We start from the raw sequence: 17,667 nt of genomic DNA, 5'->3' as shown, positions 1-17,667 counted from the left end.
GTGCAGTGCCTGTAAAGCAGAGTTACTGTTACCATCCTAAAGTTCATTATTTTCCTATAACACCACATCCCCTTGTTTTTTATTCCTCCTTCACTACAGCAGTCCATTTATCCATTTTATCCAAACTTCACATTTCTTCTCAATCACAGCAACTGTAGCAACTGTTACTGTGACAATGATCATGCAAAGAAAAAAAAAATGATAGAATTGTGAGTTCTGCTGCAATGTCCAAAGTGTCTCCAACATTTACAACAGCTTCTCCCCAACTCTCCTGCCGGATAATTCCTGAGACACAGACACATTGAGGGTTGTGATGCAACCTCAACAAACAGCTACATGTCCTCTGTCTCAAAACAAATGAGTAATTGGCCATGAGTCGTCATAAGGAGACATGACAGCTTATGACACACACTGGGGTATTATAATAATCCTGTCTCTGACATATCATTATATCCATGTCACATGAAGATTCTTCCCTCATTATTTCAGACAGTGGACCATGTAATACCATTCCACCGCCATTTATTGGCCTGTTCTGGTAACTCTATTCCTTTCACACCAATATCGCAGACAAGAATTAGCCTCAAATCTTCCATATCACAATCATAGCACCCACTCAGTACCTCCAATCTTCTCCCAGATAAAGTGTGGATAATGAACTCAAAACATGGAGAAAGTAAGCACTTTTTAAATTTGACCAAAGCTGTAAAATGATAGAGGAAGGATGCGGCATGGCTAACTTTCACATTTTTTATAATGCTAATGACAGTGTGGTGGAAAGGAGAAACAAACAAAAAAAACAGTAAAAGAGGCTGATCTGTCTGTTGTCGGGTTATGACCATTAGTATGCAGCAGTGAGAGGTGACACATCTGGAAACGTGGGTTTAGAACAGGGGTAATGAAATGTAATCAGGGTGATGAGGTACATAATGCCAGGAAAACGTTTGTGAAATGTGCCCATGATTGCACCACATGCCAAGAAGTCAATTCACTGCCAAAACAGATCCTACAGGCCAAATAAAAGTTCTTTGGGTTTGTTTGGAAGTTTTGTAGATTCAGGATATCCTTGCCTCATTAGTCTGAGTCACTGAAGCTTTGTATCCGGGTTATTACTGGGTTGCCACTGTCGTAGTCCCTTTTAATTGATCTGCTGAATGTTCAGTCATTTTATCATTTAAACTATGGTCATGCTTTTTTCTAAGCGAGTGCATTGAATTAACAAAAACATTGGCATTATTTTATTAATTCAACAAATTAAAATAGTGAATTAACATCCTGTGCACACATTATGATTCCATGACCTCGATTTAGTATCTCGTTGCTATGAAAACCTGCACATCCCTTTTGCAGATCAGATCGGACATCATAATCTGAACGGCGCACATTCAGGGGCTATCTGAATAAATATTGACGAAAATTTTGAATTTGATTCGCAGACTCTGAATTCAGTCCAAGAAGCCAATGTCTTCTGGTTAACTGTTAGTTTCTAGTGCTATTGCCACATTACTCACTGTGTTGGTGGTGATGGTTGTTGTGTTGCAGTCGCTGTTTGCAGGGTCGCTGTGTGTCTGTGTGGGTGTGTAGATAGTCAGGGTGTGTTCAGGTACTCGGCTCTGTCCTGTGTAGTCCTGTGTGGGAAGGGTGTGGGGTGTGGTGAATTCTCCTGGGATACCATTCTGTGGAGGAGGAGGAAACTGTGCTGGAGTGTAGGACTGAGCCATTGCGTCCACCGGATTGGTCGCCTCTTGGTTACCCTGGAAAGAGAATGAAATATCAACAAATGAAGGCAAGGACTGTTAGGTTGGAGTGTCAGGTAGGTTGGAGTGTTGGCCTGATAGTGCAGGAGAAATACTAGAAAACAAGTCCACTGGGGTTTATTCAGAAGTACCAGTAAAGTTTATGGATGTTAGTGAGGTTTTCAGTTTCTTAACGTTAGTCAAGTCCTGAAGAACTGATGAAGCCAATTGGTTGGATGGCGAAACAACTTAACATCTCTAGACCTCTACATTTCTCACAAAATTCTCTTTGGTCTCAGACTGTTCAAAGAGCACAACAAAAAGTAGCTTGGATAGATGGTGTGGTTCAATGCACTGATTTTTCAAACTTGTCTAGGCTAAGGCGTCCCTAAAGCAGTGATGTCCCGCGCTTTAAAAGAAAGCAGTGATCAGAGCAAATCTCACTGACAATTAGCAAAAGCCTTGATCAGAAGTAAAAAAAAAAAACAGTTTCTGAAGAAGAGCAGTACTCAATGGATTTACACCATAGGGAATCTCATTAGCTTTTAGGAGAGCTTTTAGATGAGCTTACCTCACCGACTCTCCAAGTGTTGGCTTTGATTCTTATGAGATTGTTTGATCATCTCAACAGCTGTTCGACTGTGAAATGGACTTCTGATACAATGTCTACTGTGTCTTCTCCTCCTCTATCCTTGTGATCTTTCTCCCCTTTCCCCTTCTTTCTCTCTTTCCTCTCTTTCTCTTTCTCTCTCTCCCTCTCTCATATATATATATATATATATATATATCTTGGCAGTAGATGATGGATGATATACTGCCCCTGTGCTTCTGACCCCTGGGTTGAGTGAAGAACAGAGTGTGATAGGAAGTGGGGCAAAATGTGAACACTGTACATGACTTGTGATATAGAAATAATGGATGTTTTCCAGTGATGCACATCATGAAATCAGGCAAGGGCCAATACAGGAGGGTATGCTCTCGTCCCACCACACACACACAGAGCCCCGAGATACTGTGTGTCGATGGAGCGATAACTCCACACGATGGGGATACACACGAGCTCTTAATATCCCTTGAACAAGATGGGAGGGTGGTGAGACACTATCACCACACAATCTAATAACACGTTCCATGCATCTCTTAAATCTAATTTCTAGATCCACATAGGCCGAGACGGACGTGTAATTCTTTCAAGCAGCTCACAGCTGGTGAGGAACAAGAACACATACAATAAATAGATAAAGTGGCCTCCATTTCCTTCCGGAGAGAATGTGTGGGGAGACACAGTGGTGAGAAGGGTGGGGGGATAAATGCATTTTATCTCTCTTCTCTACATGATGTTTGTTGCTGCTTCCTCTCTCTTTCCTGGAAGTGTTAATGTTGAGAAGACCAACTCGTTAACCCATCAGTGTGTCTTTTTTTTTTTTAACTAATCGTTTGCGCACACTCATTGGGCTTGTTAGCAATTTGAAACTTGCATACGGGAATTTTGATCAGTTCAGAAACAGAAGGGAATCATAGGAGGTGGTGGTTAACTCAATCAAAAATAATAATTTGAAAAACAAATCACTAGCCAACTGAGGTAAGGCATTTTTGTGAGCCCCTGAAGGATCAAAGGCAATATGTTTTTATCATATTATAAATGCAAATATTCTCAAATCCATACCATATTTTATTTTTGTTTCATAATGATGAAAACTTTATTTGTTCATACCTCACTATGGCAGTAAAGAAGAAATCAAACAGGTTTATATTCCCAGAGAACACACTTGCTAAGAAACGTAATCTTCCACCTTTCCTGTTTTTGCTGTCCATCAACTTCCTTTTTCAAAATTTTTATAGGTCACTACACTGGGTGATGCAATTAAGCAAGTGGAGGCTATCATATAATTAACAGCAGATCAGCACGTATTGAGTTTCAATCCACAAGCACACTGTAAAACATGAACACATGCTCCCTACTGCATTCGTTTCAGGCTCTTTCTTTTGGGATAATAGTGCACTACAGGCCGATACACATTTTTCTTCTTGCAAATTCACTCTGGGCAAATGGAATAAGGCAGCTGGCCATATTGACACCTGTGATTTAAGGTCTACTGACAAAACACACATAAGCAAAATGCCACAGCTCTCCCTGATTAACAACCAGAGAAAGAGGGTTCATACCGCAATCTGAATAGCACACTACTGAACTCAGATGAACCAGCCCCTAGCTCAACATTCTTCTCAGATTTACAGAATCCCTCTCTTTCCTCTTTATCACACTCTGTTCATCTATCTCATTACATTCATTGCACGCTTGCAGCTTTCAGTGTCCCATGATCTCTCATGACACATTCTCTGTCTCTGTGCTTGACATTAGTTTCCCGCTCGCAGTCCCTTCCTACGCCTTTCTGGCCTCATAAGCTTTCATGAAGAATGATTTTGTAGTCTTTCCTCATTGTCTCCAATATGCCATCCTGTAACACTTGCATCAAGGTCACAACTTCTCTCCAGTGTGTTTAACTTTTATTTCAACCCTTTTCGGAAGCCACGAAAGAGAGGAAAGCGGTGGTGCATGGTGGTGAAAATCAGACTTCTTGACAAAACACAACATGCCCTTCTTCACAAAATACCGGTGTGTGCTTTCAAACCCCAATGTTAATATGAAAGTGGCAGAAAAGAAAACTCGTCAGACAAACGTGAATCGTCGAGGGCTTTCTTGTCAAAGATCTCATATCTATGATGTGGATGACAAACTCTTTGCCCCAATGGGGATGGACTGGCCGTGAAAAGGGTCTGAATATCTGACAAGTTGTAGAGCTCATGTTGCATTTACACATTCCCAATACACAAAAGTGGCCTGTTGACCATACTTCCCCAACATGTCTTTTTTTCAGCATATTAAAGAAAGCAAAGTTAGAGGTGCACAGTTTTAAAGGAACATCATTATAGTACATAATCGGATCATAAGGACAACTACAGTACCTTTGAGGGTACATTTACATTGGTATACCTTGGGGAACACAATGCACCTCTACATCACCTTTTATTTTGACAGTGTAGGGTTCACAGAGCGCATAATAATTAGTTCTGAACTTCACTTCTTGTTTGACTTAATCAGTGCTCTGGATCCTATCATGGAATCACTGTATGTGAGTTGGAAATACACCCAGGATGAGACATACATAAACATCTAGGTGTAATTTAGAGTCAACAATCCAACCACAGGCATATTTTTGGGAGGTGGAAAGAAAACCAGAGAACCCAGAAGTAACCCATCAGCGGAGACCCTGGAGCTGAGATACAGCAATGCTACACTCTCAGACGCTTAGGTGGTACTACCAAGGATACATATGTTGTACTTTAAATTCGTATTTTTTTTTGCCTGAAAGGGTGCATGTAGCGAGGTCCAATGACATACCCTTAATAACTTTCATTCCTATTTACTGGTGAAAAAAGATGTACCTTGGAGGATACCAACCCAGCAACAACAAAACCTTTTTGTTTTTGTGCCCTTTTTTAATAAGGATATATCCACTGCACCACCACCATGCAGCATTTTAAAGAACCACAACTACTAAAGTACCTAGAAAAATATACGCTAGTGTGAGCTGCAGAGTTACTGTATATTTGCACATTCACTCATCTGTCCCTCAGCATTCTTTAGTGTTGTTGTATTAGACCAAATCTTACTTGGTTATTAATACAGCTGTTATTACTGTAAGCCGTCATCAGTGTGACCAGCCGTCTGAGTGAGGTTATGACTGACAGGTGGCTCTCTGAGAGGCGATTTGTCTAACCCATCGATGGGAAAACTATTTGATCGGGTAAAACTCCACCTCCATGTATGAGACCGCAGGGAATGCCCACTCCCAAATGAACATCGATCCCATCTCACTCTCTCTCTCTTTCACTCTCCATTATCCCTCTTCTCTCTCTTTCACACAGATACACATTATCTTCCCTCTCATGTTCATCCTATCACTCTCTTTCTCTCTCCCTTGGGCCTTACTTTCTGTCTCTCGCTCTGAAGATTTAGCTGTTTGAGGGGACGCCTTGCCCCTGTCTCAAGTTAGCAGGCATTAGTAGAGTGGGTGGGTACATGCACCGAGATCAAACGCCTCTCCCAGTTTTCAGCTTGGCTAATAAACACTGCTTTATTATGCTGTTTCAGCTTAAACCACCTGCGGAGATGGAAAGCCTTGATTTGTTAGTAAAATCATAGACACTGTGAGCCATATTCCGAGTTGAGTTACATGCACATAGTAAGGGTTTAATAATGAAATAGCACATATCGTTATACAGACCTCACTCATAACTACTGACCTAAGCACTATTCTGAGAATTACATGGGCTTTTGCTCATATGGGGCAGAGTTTGATGAAGACAGAGGTGTTTCTCAATTTCATGTGATTCTGACCTTGAACTTAAGCCCATTTGTACTTGCTTGACGTTGTTGGTGCACATGGAGGAGATTTTAATCCAGAGACAATAATTATCATATGAACCAAAATTTATTTTTTATGGCACATTGATCTTTCAAAAGATCTGCACATTATACTTAGGTATGACAATACATAGCTGACAGAAAGGTTATGGTAACACAAATAACTCTTCTTTACAACCTTGGTGTATATAGCAGTGTTGTTTTCACCTAGGTGAAGTACAGTAAATACAGAATTACAGAAAATATTAAAAAACTATGAAAAATTAAGAAACTCTATTGACAGTATAGTTCTCAGTGCAGCTCTTAAAATCCTGTGCTTTCCACTAATAAACTTAAACACAGCAATACTAATGAGCAACTAAGGCTCTATTTCAGTAGCTTTTGTTCTGGGTTTTAAAGTTGAAACCATGAATTTATAAAGATAAAGAACAGAAGGGACTCTCTGGGGTAGAAATGGCAGCAAAAAGGCCAAAGGTCAGTTAGCCACAGGAGGAAAATGAGACAAAGTTTAAAAAATGCTAACGAAGAGTCAGAGTGGTTTTAACGCTACAGTGCTTGGGGTAAATAGAGCTTAGAGTTTCAGGAAGAGGAAAAGAAGTTAGACATGGAGAGAAAGAGAAAGAGAGAGTCCCAAAGTCCCAAATTTCATGCATATTTAAGCTGGGGTTCATCAGTTCCTAGCCAGAAAATAACACTAGCTGGAAAAGCTTTTATCTCGCTTCTTTCTCTACTTTCCTACCCACTTCCTATCAATGCCATGGTATCCTGGAATCTAAGACCATTTTCACAGGAGAGTTTTTTCCAGAAACATCTGAACATTTGGTGAAGTGTGAAAGCTGTTTGTGATCTTGGGAGCGCTCCAGAGAACCCGTCCTTTTGAAAATGTTGTGCCTTTTGAAAATGTTGGTCTGGGGCTTGCTACCTCAATCTTCTTATCAGAGAATGGCTCCTCGTTTGCAGGTATTCCTGCACGTTGCATCCATAAAGTGCTGTTCTTCACCATGAGTGTTGGTACCACAGGAAAATAATAAAAAGCAGCAAAAGGAAGAACCTAGTGTCTGCTATGCATGCACAAAAGTGAAATGGAATTGCACAATCGATCCACGGCTTGTGAAAGCAAAACTGTGATTACAGGTTCCTGCCCCAAACTTGAATATTTGCGCTAAGTGTGAAAACACCCTTACTGCCTATTCACTTAAGGAAGCAAACACTATTCATGACAATGTCTTTCCACTCTTCCTTCCATCCGTGCCTTGCTGGACTTAATTAGCTCGAACTGTTGGACGTGAATTCTCTGTTTGTTCCCGAGTGCTTGGGTTCAGACAGGCATCTGATTAATTACATCTACTTCACTAACTTACTCATTACAGAGAAACACAGCAAGGGTGGAGAGAAAAACGCATCCTGCTCACAACGCCAACCTCATGGGAGCAAAGCACATTGTGGAGACAACAGACCTGCTTCCCTTAAGGGAAATTGTTTAAGGGGGCGTTGGCTTTGTGTCACTGTGTTGATCCCATCAACTACAGACATAAAAGTGTGTGTGTGTGTCTGAAACATGAGACAGAGTCTGAAACACACATGTGACTTCTATAAAGAGTTCTAATTTCTCATGCTTTTTCTTCACAGAACCCACAAATGTAGAAATCCCTTAAAATAATTGCATTAACCTGATGGAGTGTTGTAAAAATGTACCTTGTATAAATCTTGACCCATTTTTGTTTTCTTTTTATTCTCGGTACAGGTTTTCCTCAGGAAATGCGCATGTAGTCTTGATTTGATAATGACTCATGTGTTGAGCGTTAATGTTTCCTTTCTCCCGCACTTCTTTAATCACACACTAATTCCTCTCATGAAGAGCTGAACGATACGTCACACTCACACTCACCACGGCCCATCAGCCCGCTTCTCTATTCACTACACTCGCCCCTTTCCCTCACACTTCTGTTTCTCTTCTCCCTCCAGTCCACAGAGACAGAGGGAGAGAGAGACAGGGAGAGAGACTGAGAGAGAGAGGGAAAGAGATAGAGAGAGAGATGGGGGATATTAAGAGTACTAATGATGTGTGTTCTTCTACTCATTAATAAGGAAGCTTATTAAGCGTGATTATGAGCACCGTACGGGTCATAATTCACCAAAGCTTGGGACAAACGGGTACGCGGCTTAGGAGAGCCGTAAATGAACGGAGGGAGAGCGGGTAAATGAATGGAGGGAGAGCGGGTAAATGAATGGAGGGAGAGCGGGTAAGAGAGCAGGTAAATGAAAGGAGGGAGAGCGGGTAAATGAATGGAGGGAGAGCGGGTAAGAGAGCAGGTAAATGAAAGGAGGGAGAGAGGATAAATGAATGGAGGGAGAGCAGGTAAATGAAAGGAGGGAGAGTGGGTAAATGAATGGAGGGAGAGCAGGTAAATGAACGGAAGGAGAGAGGGTAAATGAATGGAGGGAGAGCGGGTAAGAGAGCAGGTAAATGAAAGGAGGGAGAGCGGGTAAATGAACAAAGGGAGAGAAGGTAAATGAACAGAGGGAGGGGGGTAAATGAACGGAGGGAGAGAGGGTAAATGAATGGAGGGAGAGAGGGTAAGAGAGCAGGTAAATGAAAGGAGGGAGAGCGGGTAAATGAATGGAGGGAGAGCAGGTAAATGAACAAAGGGAGAGAAGGTAAATGAAAGGAGGGAGAGTGAGTAAATGAACAGAGGGAGGGGGGTAAATGAATGGAGAAAGAGCGGGTAAGAGAGCAGGTAAATGAACAGAGGGAGAGAGGGTAAATGAACAGAGGGAGAGAGGGTAAATGAACGGAGGGAGAGAGGGTAAATGAACGGAGGGAGAGAGGGTAAATGAACAGAGGGAGAGAGGGTAAATGAATGGAGAGAGAGAGGGTAAATGAACAGAGGGAGAGAGGGTAAATGAACGGAGGGAGAGAGGGTAAATGAATGGAGAGAGAGAGGGTAAATGAACGGAGGGAGAGAGGGTAAATGAGCGGAGGGAGAGAGGGTAAATGAACGGAGGGAGAGAGGGTAAATGAACGGAGAGAGAGAGGGTAAATGAACGGAGGGAGAGAGGGTAAATGAACGGAGGGAGAGAGGGTAAATGAACGGAGGGAGAGAGGGTAAATGAACGGAGGGAGAGAGGGTAAATGAACAGAGGGAGAGAGGGTAAATGAACGGATGGAGAGAGGGTAAATGAACAGAGGGAGAGAGGGTAAATGAACGGAGGGAGAGAGGGTAAATGAATGGAGAGAGAGAGGGTAAATGAACAGAGGGAGAGAGGGTAAATGAACGGAGGGAGAGAGGGTAAATGAACGGAGGGAGAGAGGGTAAATGAACGGAGAGAGAGAGGGTAAATGAACGGAGGGAGAGAGGGTAAATGAACAAAGGGAGAGAGGGTAAATGAACGGATGGAGAGAGGGTAAATGAACGGAGGGAGAGAGGGTAAATGAACGGAGGGAGAGAGGGTAAATGAACGGAGGGAGAGAGGGTAAATGAACAGAGGGAGAGAGGGTAAATGAACGGAGGGAGAGAGGGTAAATGAACGGAGGGAGAGAGGGTAAATGAACGGAGGGAGAGAGGGTAAATGAACGGAGGGAGAGAGGGTAAATGAACGGAGGGAGAGAGGGTAAATGAACGGAGGGAGAGAGGGTAAATGAACAGAGGGAGAGAGGGTAAATGAACAGAGGGAGAGAGGGTAAATGAACGGAGAGAGAGAGGGTAAATGAACGGAGGGAGAGAGGGTAAATGAACGGAGGGAGAGAGGGTAAATGAACAGAGGGAGAGCGGGTAAATGAACGGAGGGAGAGAGGGTAAATGAACGGAGAGAGAGAGGGTAAATGAACGGAGGGAGAGAGGGATGATTGGTGAGAAGGTGTGATTAATTTTCTAGAACAGCGCCTCTGACAGTAGTGCAGCTGCAAATAACAGGATTATATTAATGCACTCCTTCTAATACGTTATTGTTTCTATAGTAACAGCTTTTCAGAGCTTTGTGTGTGCGAGCAAGCTGTCACTCCAAATGACATGGAGAAAGTGTGTGTGTGTGTGTGTGTGTGTGTGTGTGTGGACATGAGAGAATGGACATCTGAAGAATCTGAATATTCCACAGTTCATCAATGTCTCCCTTTCTTTCTCTGGCTTTCTTTCTTACTCTGTTTCTTTGTTCTTACTTTATGTCTTTACGTCTTTACTACATATCTTGCTATTTTCATTCTTTCTTTTTATTCATGCCCACTTTTCCCTACATTTTTTTCTTTTATCTCTCACTTTCTCTTTCTCCTTCTCTTCCACCAGTAACAAACAGGACAGAGAGCCGACCCCATCTCACACAATTTTGTAGAATTTGTGTAGTATGATTTTACACAGTGGAACTTGAAATGAAAGATGTTCTGAACTGCACACACTCATCTGACTTCAAATTTAACTTCAAATGACGAGGATCTTGGAAATTTTGGAAAAACCATGTGGATGATATTAGAGAAATCCTGGAAAATGAAAGGATTTTGGAAAAAGAGTGAATATTTGAATCTTTTCCTCATCTTTACTCTCTGCATCATTTCTGATTCTCCAGCTGATGGACACACAGAAACCCGGCAGAGTGAAGTGAAGAAGGTGTGAAAAGAAAGAAGAAGAGAACCTAGCTGAGCTGCTCTACATAGTAAAAAAGGGGAAAGCAGTGATGTGTAGGAGGGGGAGCGGTGTACGGTGGTCTGCCTGACACGTGTGTGTATACGTGTGTGTGTGTTTCTGTGATGGCTGCGTTTCGATCGCTGGCCCTTGAGATCTAATGAACATCCGAAGGAGAAAATGACTCGTTGAAAAGCAATTGACTGACCCCCGTCATTCCTCACGCATGCACTGACCCGTGAATATTTCATTAAGGAGGAGAGGCGTGTGGAGCATACCAATGCGTCAGGGAGACCGGGGTGGCGTGGCGTGGGGTGGCGTGGGGTGGCGATGCGATGGTCAACTGTCAGGAGCTTCTCTTGACCTGTTTTTTCTTCCTTGCTTGTTTTAACTGTGTGTCCCGTATGTGTGGAATGATGGGCTTAATAAAGGTTATAGGTGTGGAAAGTAGAGGATTTTGGGTAAAGAATGATGAACAGGAGGATAAAATGGGCGTTCACATACATGTCAATCATCTCACAATTAAAGAGTCGTCTGAACCAGAAGGATGAGAGGAAATCGATCGCTCAGTGCAGAACATGATCAGTGGGTTTCTGGACCTTGATCAAGAGATGTTCTGGGTAAAGTATTGTTTCCTCAGACACCAGTTCATGTTTCATTCAGAAATGCTCAGCTGTATCATTACAGAAATATAACATTCCTGCAAATATGCTGGACTTCAGAATGTTTCTGTACAGTTACAGAACGTTAAACACACAATGTTCCAGTTAGACATAAAATTCCTGTAGCTATAATGTTGTAGGAATATTTATTAGTATTGTGAAAACACCCAGATAATCTGAAGCTGAAACGTTTTTGTTATTATACGGAGAGCTCACAGAGACACTGTATAGTTTAGTAGTGCCTGTAAGTAAGAAATAACACTCTCCATGTAGTGCTGTTAAAGGAAAGTAATCAACAACAGGGGGGTGTGATGAAGCTGAGTTACTGTGACCATCATGAAGGTGACTATTTTCCTATAACAGCACATTCCCATGTGTTGAAAATCTTCCTTCCTTCCTTCCTTCCTTCCTAACCCTTACATATTTGTAACTTTTTCTTTCTTTCTTTCTTTCTTTCTTTCTTTCTTTCTTTCTCCCTAACCCTTACATATTTGTAACTTTCTTTCTCTCTAACTCTTACACACAGACAGATAGGGAGAGGGAGAGATAAAGATAGACAGAGAGACAGATGAAGACTATCAGCAGGAAATAAGGCACCCATGTGTCACTCAACACCCCAGGAAGCCCTTCTGCACTTTTCCTCTCCAAACGTTTCCCCTGCCTGCACTACCGAGGTGTTCATGTGCACAGAGCCTTGAGGAATAAACGGCGTTCTGGCTGCTCAGGGTTTTCACTCTCGCTCTCCCGACACTCACTGAGACTGCCTCCAGCTCCGGCCTGCAGTCCCACCAGCGCAGGGGTTTATAGGAGGAAAATGAAGTGAGTCACAGCTCAGTAGCCTATAGGAGCTAATGGAGGAGGGTTTTTACAGAAAACGCACACACACACACACACACACACACACAGAGCTATTAGTGAAATGTCTCCACATGTTCCGCTCGGAAAGGGCTTTATGGCTTAAAGAAAGGAAGAGTTCATTTCCTCCGGGGTTTGAAACGCACGACATGCGAACGCATAAAACTCAACACTATATCCTAAACATCTGTGTGTGCCGTCTGTGTGATATAGCAAGGAGTCGAACAGGGAGCCTCCGGGGGAGGAGGATGGGAGGCAGGGAGGGAGAGAGAGAGAGAGCGAGAGAGAGAGAGCGAGAGAAAGAGAGAGAGAGAGAAATTATAATATTTTTTTTTTCTGTGTGCATGTGTCGACTTAAAAATACATTTCTGCATAGATTTACATATTCATATTAAAAACAACTTTAATCATTTAAAAAAATACTTTTATTTAATTAAACTAAAAAAAGAAATAAAAAAAAATCGAAATGTATTACCATTCATGTAGCTCTATACAATAATGCTAAGAACGCTACTATGAATAGAAAATTACTAAATCTGTCCAAAAGTGCATTCAGACAGTGACTATTTTCCTATAAGAGCACATCCTGCTGTGTTTTATTCCTCTTACACCACAGAAATATGCCAATGATTACAATGATCATTTTTAAAATTTATTTGGCATGCTTTTTTAAAAAAAAATCAATTTATAGTTACATTTATTGTTGTGGACTGTCTATGAAACAGGTTGGCTCCTGGTCTCACTTATGTTATAGCAGCTATAAACAGTCCTTCCCTCACCAGCCTCTCTTTTTTTTCTCTCATAAAAATGCAGCTTGTCATGTTATAGAGGAACTGCAATGTGTAAACTCCTGTGTCCTGAAGATAGACAGCTAGATCACTTTATTAATCCCAGAAGAGGGAAATTCACACATTACAGGAGCAGCAGAAAAAGAAGAGTGTTTGCAGTAAGAAATAATCAACAGTAATAAAATAAGTATATACATTTAGATTAGAAATAGTAGCAAAATAAAGTAAATATAACTGGAAATTATAACTAAATATAACTCCTCTGAGTAAATCTAAGTGACAGTGAAAGTAGTAACTGCAGATATGCAGCAAAGTTGATATGATCAGCAGAGCGTCTACAGTAAGTTGTATAGTGCAGTTATATAGTGAGATAGCGGCAGCGCAGAAAACAGAATGCCACCAAGGGCAAAAATCCAAACAGATATCTGATGAACTTATTCAAGGAATAGGCTCTAATGCACAACAGTGTCCTAGCACAGTGATGAACTGCTGTACAGGGTGATCGCTGTTGGTAAAAATAACCTCCTGTACCGTTCCTTGCTACAGCGGAGCTGAATGAGTCTGTTGCTGAAGGAGTGCCGCTGTTTGACCAATACGTCATGGAGGAGATGTGATACACTGTCCAGGATGGACACCAGTTTGTTTAGTGGCCTCCTTTCCACGACCACATCCAAACTGTCCAGGGAGCATCCCAGGACAGAGCCAGCCTTCTTTATCAGTTTGTTGAGTTTCCCTGCTGACAGAAAACTTAAGGCTTTACCTCTGACTGTTACAAAGAGCTGACACTGGAGACTCCTTCCATAAATGTTACATACATAAACATCACCTTACAGAAAACTTCACTCTATCAACAATTACAAAGGTTTTTTTACTCCTTAGTTATGAATGAGCTGTTATAGAAATGATAACATATTAGAATGAGTGCATTAATATAATCCTGTGATTTGTTGCTGCACTAATGTCAGAGCTGCTGTTATAAAAAATTAATCAACCCCTTCTGACCAATCACAATCCGGGATTCAACAGCATTCTGGTATGAACTACTTGAAATTCCTTTTCAATTAACACTGAGAGTGTTTATAGAGAGAGAGATTGAGAGATGAGAGAGAAATTACAGAGGAGATGTATGTGAAGGGAAGGAAAGTAAAAGTACCTAAAGATCCTTAACCCAGAAGCACACACACACTAACAGACATGAGCTGCCTCTGTGTCCCTGCACTAATCCACTCAGTGTGTCAGTGTGTGTTGGACGGCTTCGACGAGGATGAACGCTGATCTTCTCCTAACACAGCAGAGCCTCTATCACTGCGACAGTTTTACTGATCCACACTCTCACATTCTCACACACGGCCAAACACACACACTATCTCTGCTGGATCTATCAGCCCAAGTGCAGCACATGAAATTATAATAACCCCCCGAAACGCTCCAGCGACTCATGGATGGTGTGAAATGTTTTGGCTGACAAGAGACACAGAGAGAGAAGTGCTGCCAAATCCGCCTCCCGCAGTGCCCGTGGCGAAAAGCAAAACACTGCGGTTTGTTTATGCCGTAGAGGTGCAGACTGTTTTCCACAAATGAACACACACTGCTTGAGCTGTTATTCAAAGTTTACCACACACACACACACACACACACACACATATTTTCTTCATAACCAAAGGAAATGATCTCACATTCACACAAAAATGCTGACTTACACAGAAAACGCTCCCACATTCACACAAATTCACATTCAAATAAAATACTCTTACATTTACACAAAACATTCACATACACACAAAATCATCTTAGATTCACAAAATGTTTTCATGTTCTCACAAAATGCACTGGAATTCACACAAAGTGCTCTCACATTCACACAGAATACACATACATTCACATGCAATGTATCTCCATTCACGGCAGATGCTCTCATTCATATACCATGATCACACAAAACACTTTTACGGACACAAACTGCTCTAACATCCAAACAAAATGCTCTCAAATTCGCAAAAATGTAGTGCGTTTACGCAAAAGGCTCTTACATTTACACACAATGTTCTTGCATTCAAATAAAATGCCATAACAGAGAAAATGCTTTAATATTTACACTCACATACACTTTCAGATACACAAAAATTGTCTTGCATTCACATAAAATGCTCAAACATACACACTGAATGCTCTCACTTTCACTTTTTTACATTCATAGAAAACCTTATCGCTTTCACACAAAATGCTCTCACGTTCACAATGAATACGTTTACATTCACACAACATTCTCTCACGTTCACAATGAATACGTTTACATTCACACAACATTCTCTCACGTTCACAATGAATACGTTTACATTCACACAACATTCTCTCACGTTCACAATGAATACGTTTACATTCACACAAAATGCTCTCACGCTCACAATGAATACGTTTACATTCACACAAAATGCTCTCACGCTCACAATGAATACGTTTACATTCACACAAAATGCTCTCACGCTCACAATGAATACGTTCACATTCACACAAAATGCTCTCACGTTCACAATGAATGCTCTCACTTTCACTTTTTTACATTAATAGAAAACCCTATCGCTTTCACACAAAATGCTCTCACGTTCACGATGAAAATGTTTACATTCACACAAAATGCTCTCACGCTCACAATGAATACATTTACATTCACACAAAATGTTCTCCCGTTCACAATGAATGCGTTTACGTTCACACAAAATGCTCTCAAAGTCCTAGAAATTATTCTTGCATTCGCCGTTCAGCACTGATTTATTCATTCAAAACTTGAAAATGTGTTACATACAGGATAAAACTTGTGAATCCAGGCCGAGAAGCTGACCAATATAGTTCGGAATGAGTGTAAAGTACAGGATTGAGGACACAGTGAAAGTGTGTGTGTGTGTGTGTGTGTGTGTATTTATAGTTCTTGCTATACTTCGGTAACAGTGGACATTAAGATTCCCTTTCAGTAACATTATTTATGTCAGTGTTATCATGAATACACTATCAGTAATGTTCAAAAGCCAGAATTAGAGAATGATGAATTTTCTTTCTTTCTTTCTTTCTTTCTTTCTTTCTAACATTATTTTTGTTTCTTTTGTTCTTGCTTTTCTTTTGTTTTTTAACTTTCTGTCTTTCTAACTTAATTATTTATTTATGTTTAACGATACATATGAATTAAAAAAATATTGTCATTAATTTGAAAGAGAGGAAGAGACAGACTTAGAGCTTGAAAGAAAGATAGAAAGCGTGAGATACACATCTATAGACAAACAGAGGGGGATATAGATGAAGAGATAGACAGAAGAAGGGAGTGAGTGAGAGAATAAAAGAGAGAGCAGTTAAAGAGGGAGAGATGGTGCTGCTCTGCGTCTCTCAACTTGTTGGTCAGTAGGAAGTGCTCAGTGCAGAAAAATGGCCTTTTTGGCAGCGCGTCATTTTCCCCCAATCGATATCAATAAGGCGTTGTGATTACGCCTGATGGAGAAGGAGCCTGCACTCACTCACACACACGTGCACACACACACACACGCACAGCGCGAGAGAGAGAGAGAGAGAGAGAGAGAGAGAGAGAGAACAACACATCCTGCTCTCACACTTTCCTGGAACTGGAATGCTGTTTGTGCTTTTTGCTCAGAGCATCATTAGAGCTCCAGGTGCCTGTTGGTGAGGGATTCTGGGAAAAGGCTTTTAACCCCATCAGAGTCTAGAGACAGTGTAATGACCAAAACATGATTCAAGGATTTTTACATTTTTATCAAAATGTTTAAGGCAAAGTCACGTATTGGTTGTTCGGAGGGCCATAATCTAGACCACCATTGTCAAGTCCAAAACCAGGACTAGCAGAGACTGAGTCAAATCCGAGTTTTAAAGGGGTAGAGGCCAAGTGAAGATTGAGTCCAAATGAAAGCAAGACAGATCCCTTCCCAGACCAAGCCTTTACTCCAAATGGTTGGCTTCATTTGTGCATTGCACCAGTGATTAGGTTGTTTTCTAGAAGAAGGAATTACATCTTGTCAAACTTTGTGCATGCGAAAAGAAAAGACAATAGCAAGTATAGAGCTGAGCACTGAGGGGTTAAAAGGCTTAATAATAAAACGTAAAGGCTGAAAAGCAAAGTCTCGTATCTTTTTCTTTCCCATCCTGTCTCTTTCTGTCTCAGCACTTCTGAAACATGTCCATTAAGCATGACATGTTCCTGGCCAGGGTTCAGCAGGCACTCAGGATTTGGACGATCTCGGCAGATTTCAGCTTAAATGAGGAAAACATTACTGTAGTCAAGAAGAATCAATCAGAGCTTTTCAGCGTAATGCGATTCTACTCACAAAGAAATGAGGGGTACTATCTGTAAATACCAGTCTACTGAGAGGGAGAGAGAACTAACAAAAAGAAGGGAAGAAAGAGGGAAAGAAACTTGAGAGAAAGGAAAAACAATTAATGCAAATAAAAATAAAAATAATGGTCATAAGAAAGTGGAGAGACTCCGGCAGGCAAAATCATGAACCAGGGTTAGCTTAGGATCTCTGCAATCAGCACACTCAGCAGATTCTAGTGTACTGTTATTGATCTGGTGACTGACACACA

The 17,667-nt window shown here is 41.3% G+C and overlaps 1 protein-coding gene across 6 annotated transcripts in view; it reads right to left on the bottom strand.

The window, feature by feature from the left end:
- The window catches only part of LOC113523957 (RNA binding protein fox-1 homolog 3), a 201,556-nt gene that overhangs the window by 41,891 nt on the left and 141,998 nt on the right, over positions 1–17,667 (bottom strand). For all 6 annotated transcript variants that reach the window (XM_034301418.2, XM_034301415.2, XM_034301417.2 and 3 more), the window contains one exon: positions 1,512–1,754. In XM_034301418.2, the coding sequence (XP_034157309.1) occupies positions 1,512–1,754 (243 nt within the window). The remainder of the gene's footprint in view (positions 1–1,511; positions 1,755–17,667) is intronic.

Source organism: Pangasianodon hypophthalmus, chromosome 29 (genome assembly GCF_027358585.1).
Source record: "Pangasianodon hypophthalmus isolate fPanHyp1 chromosome 29, fPanHyp1.pri, whole genome shotgun sequence".
NCBI classification, from domain to species: Eukaryota; Metazoa; Chordata; class Actinopteri; order Siluriformes; family Pangasiidae; genus Pangasianodon; species Pangasianodon hypophthalmus.
This window is presented reverse-complemented; position numbering and strand designations above follow the sequence as displayed.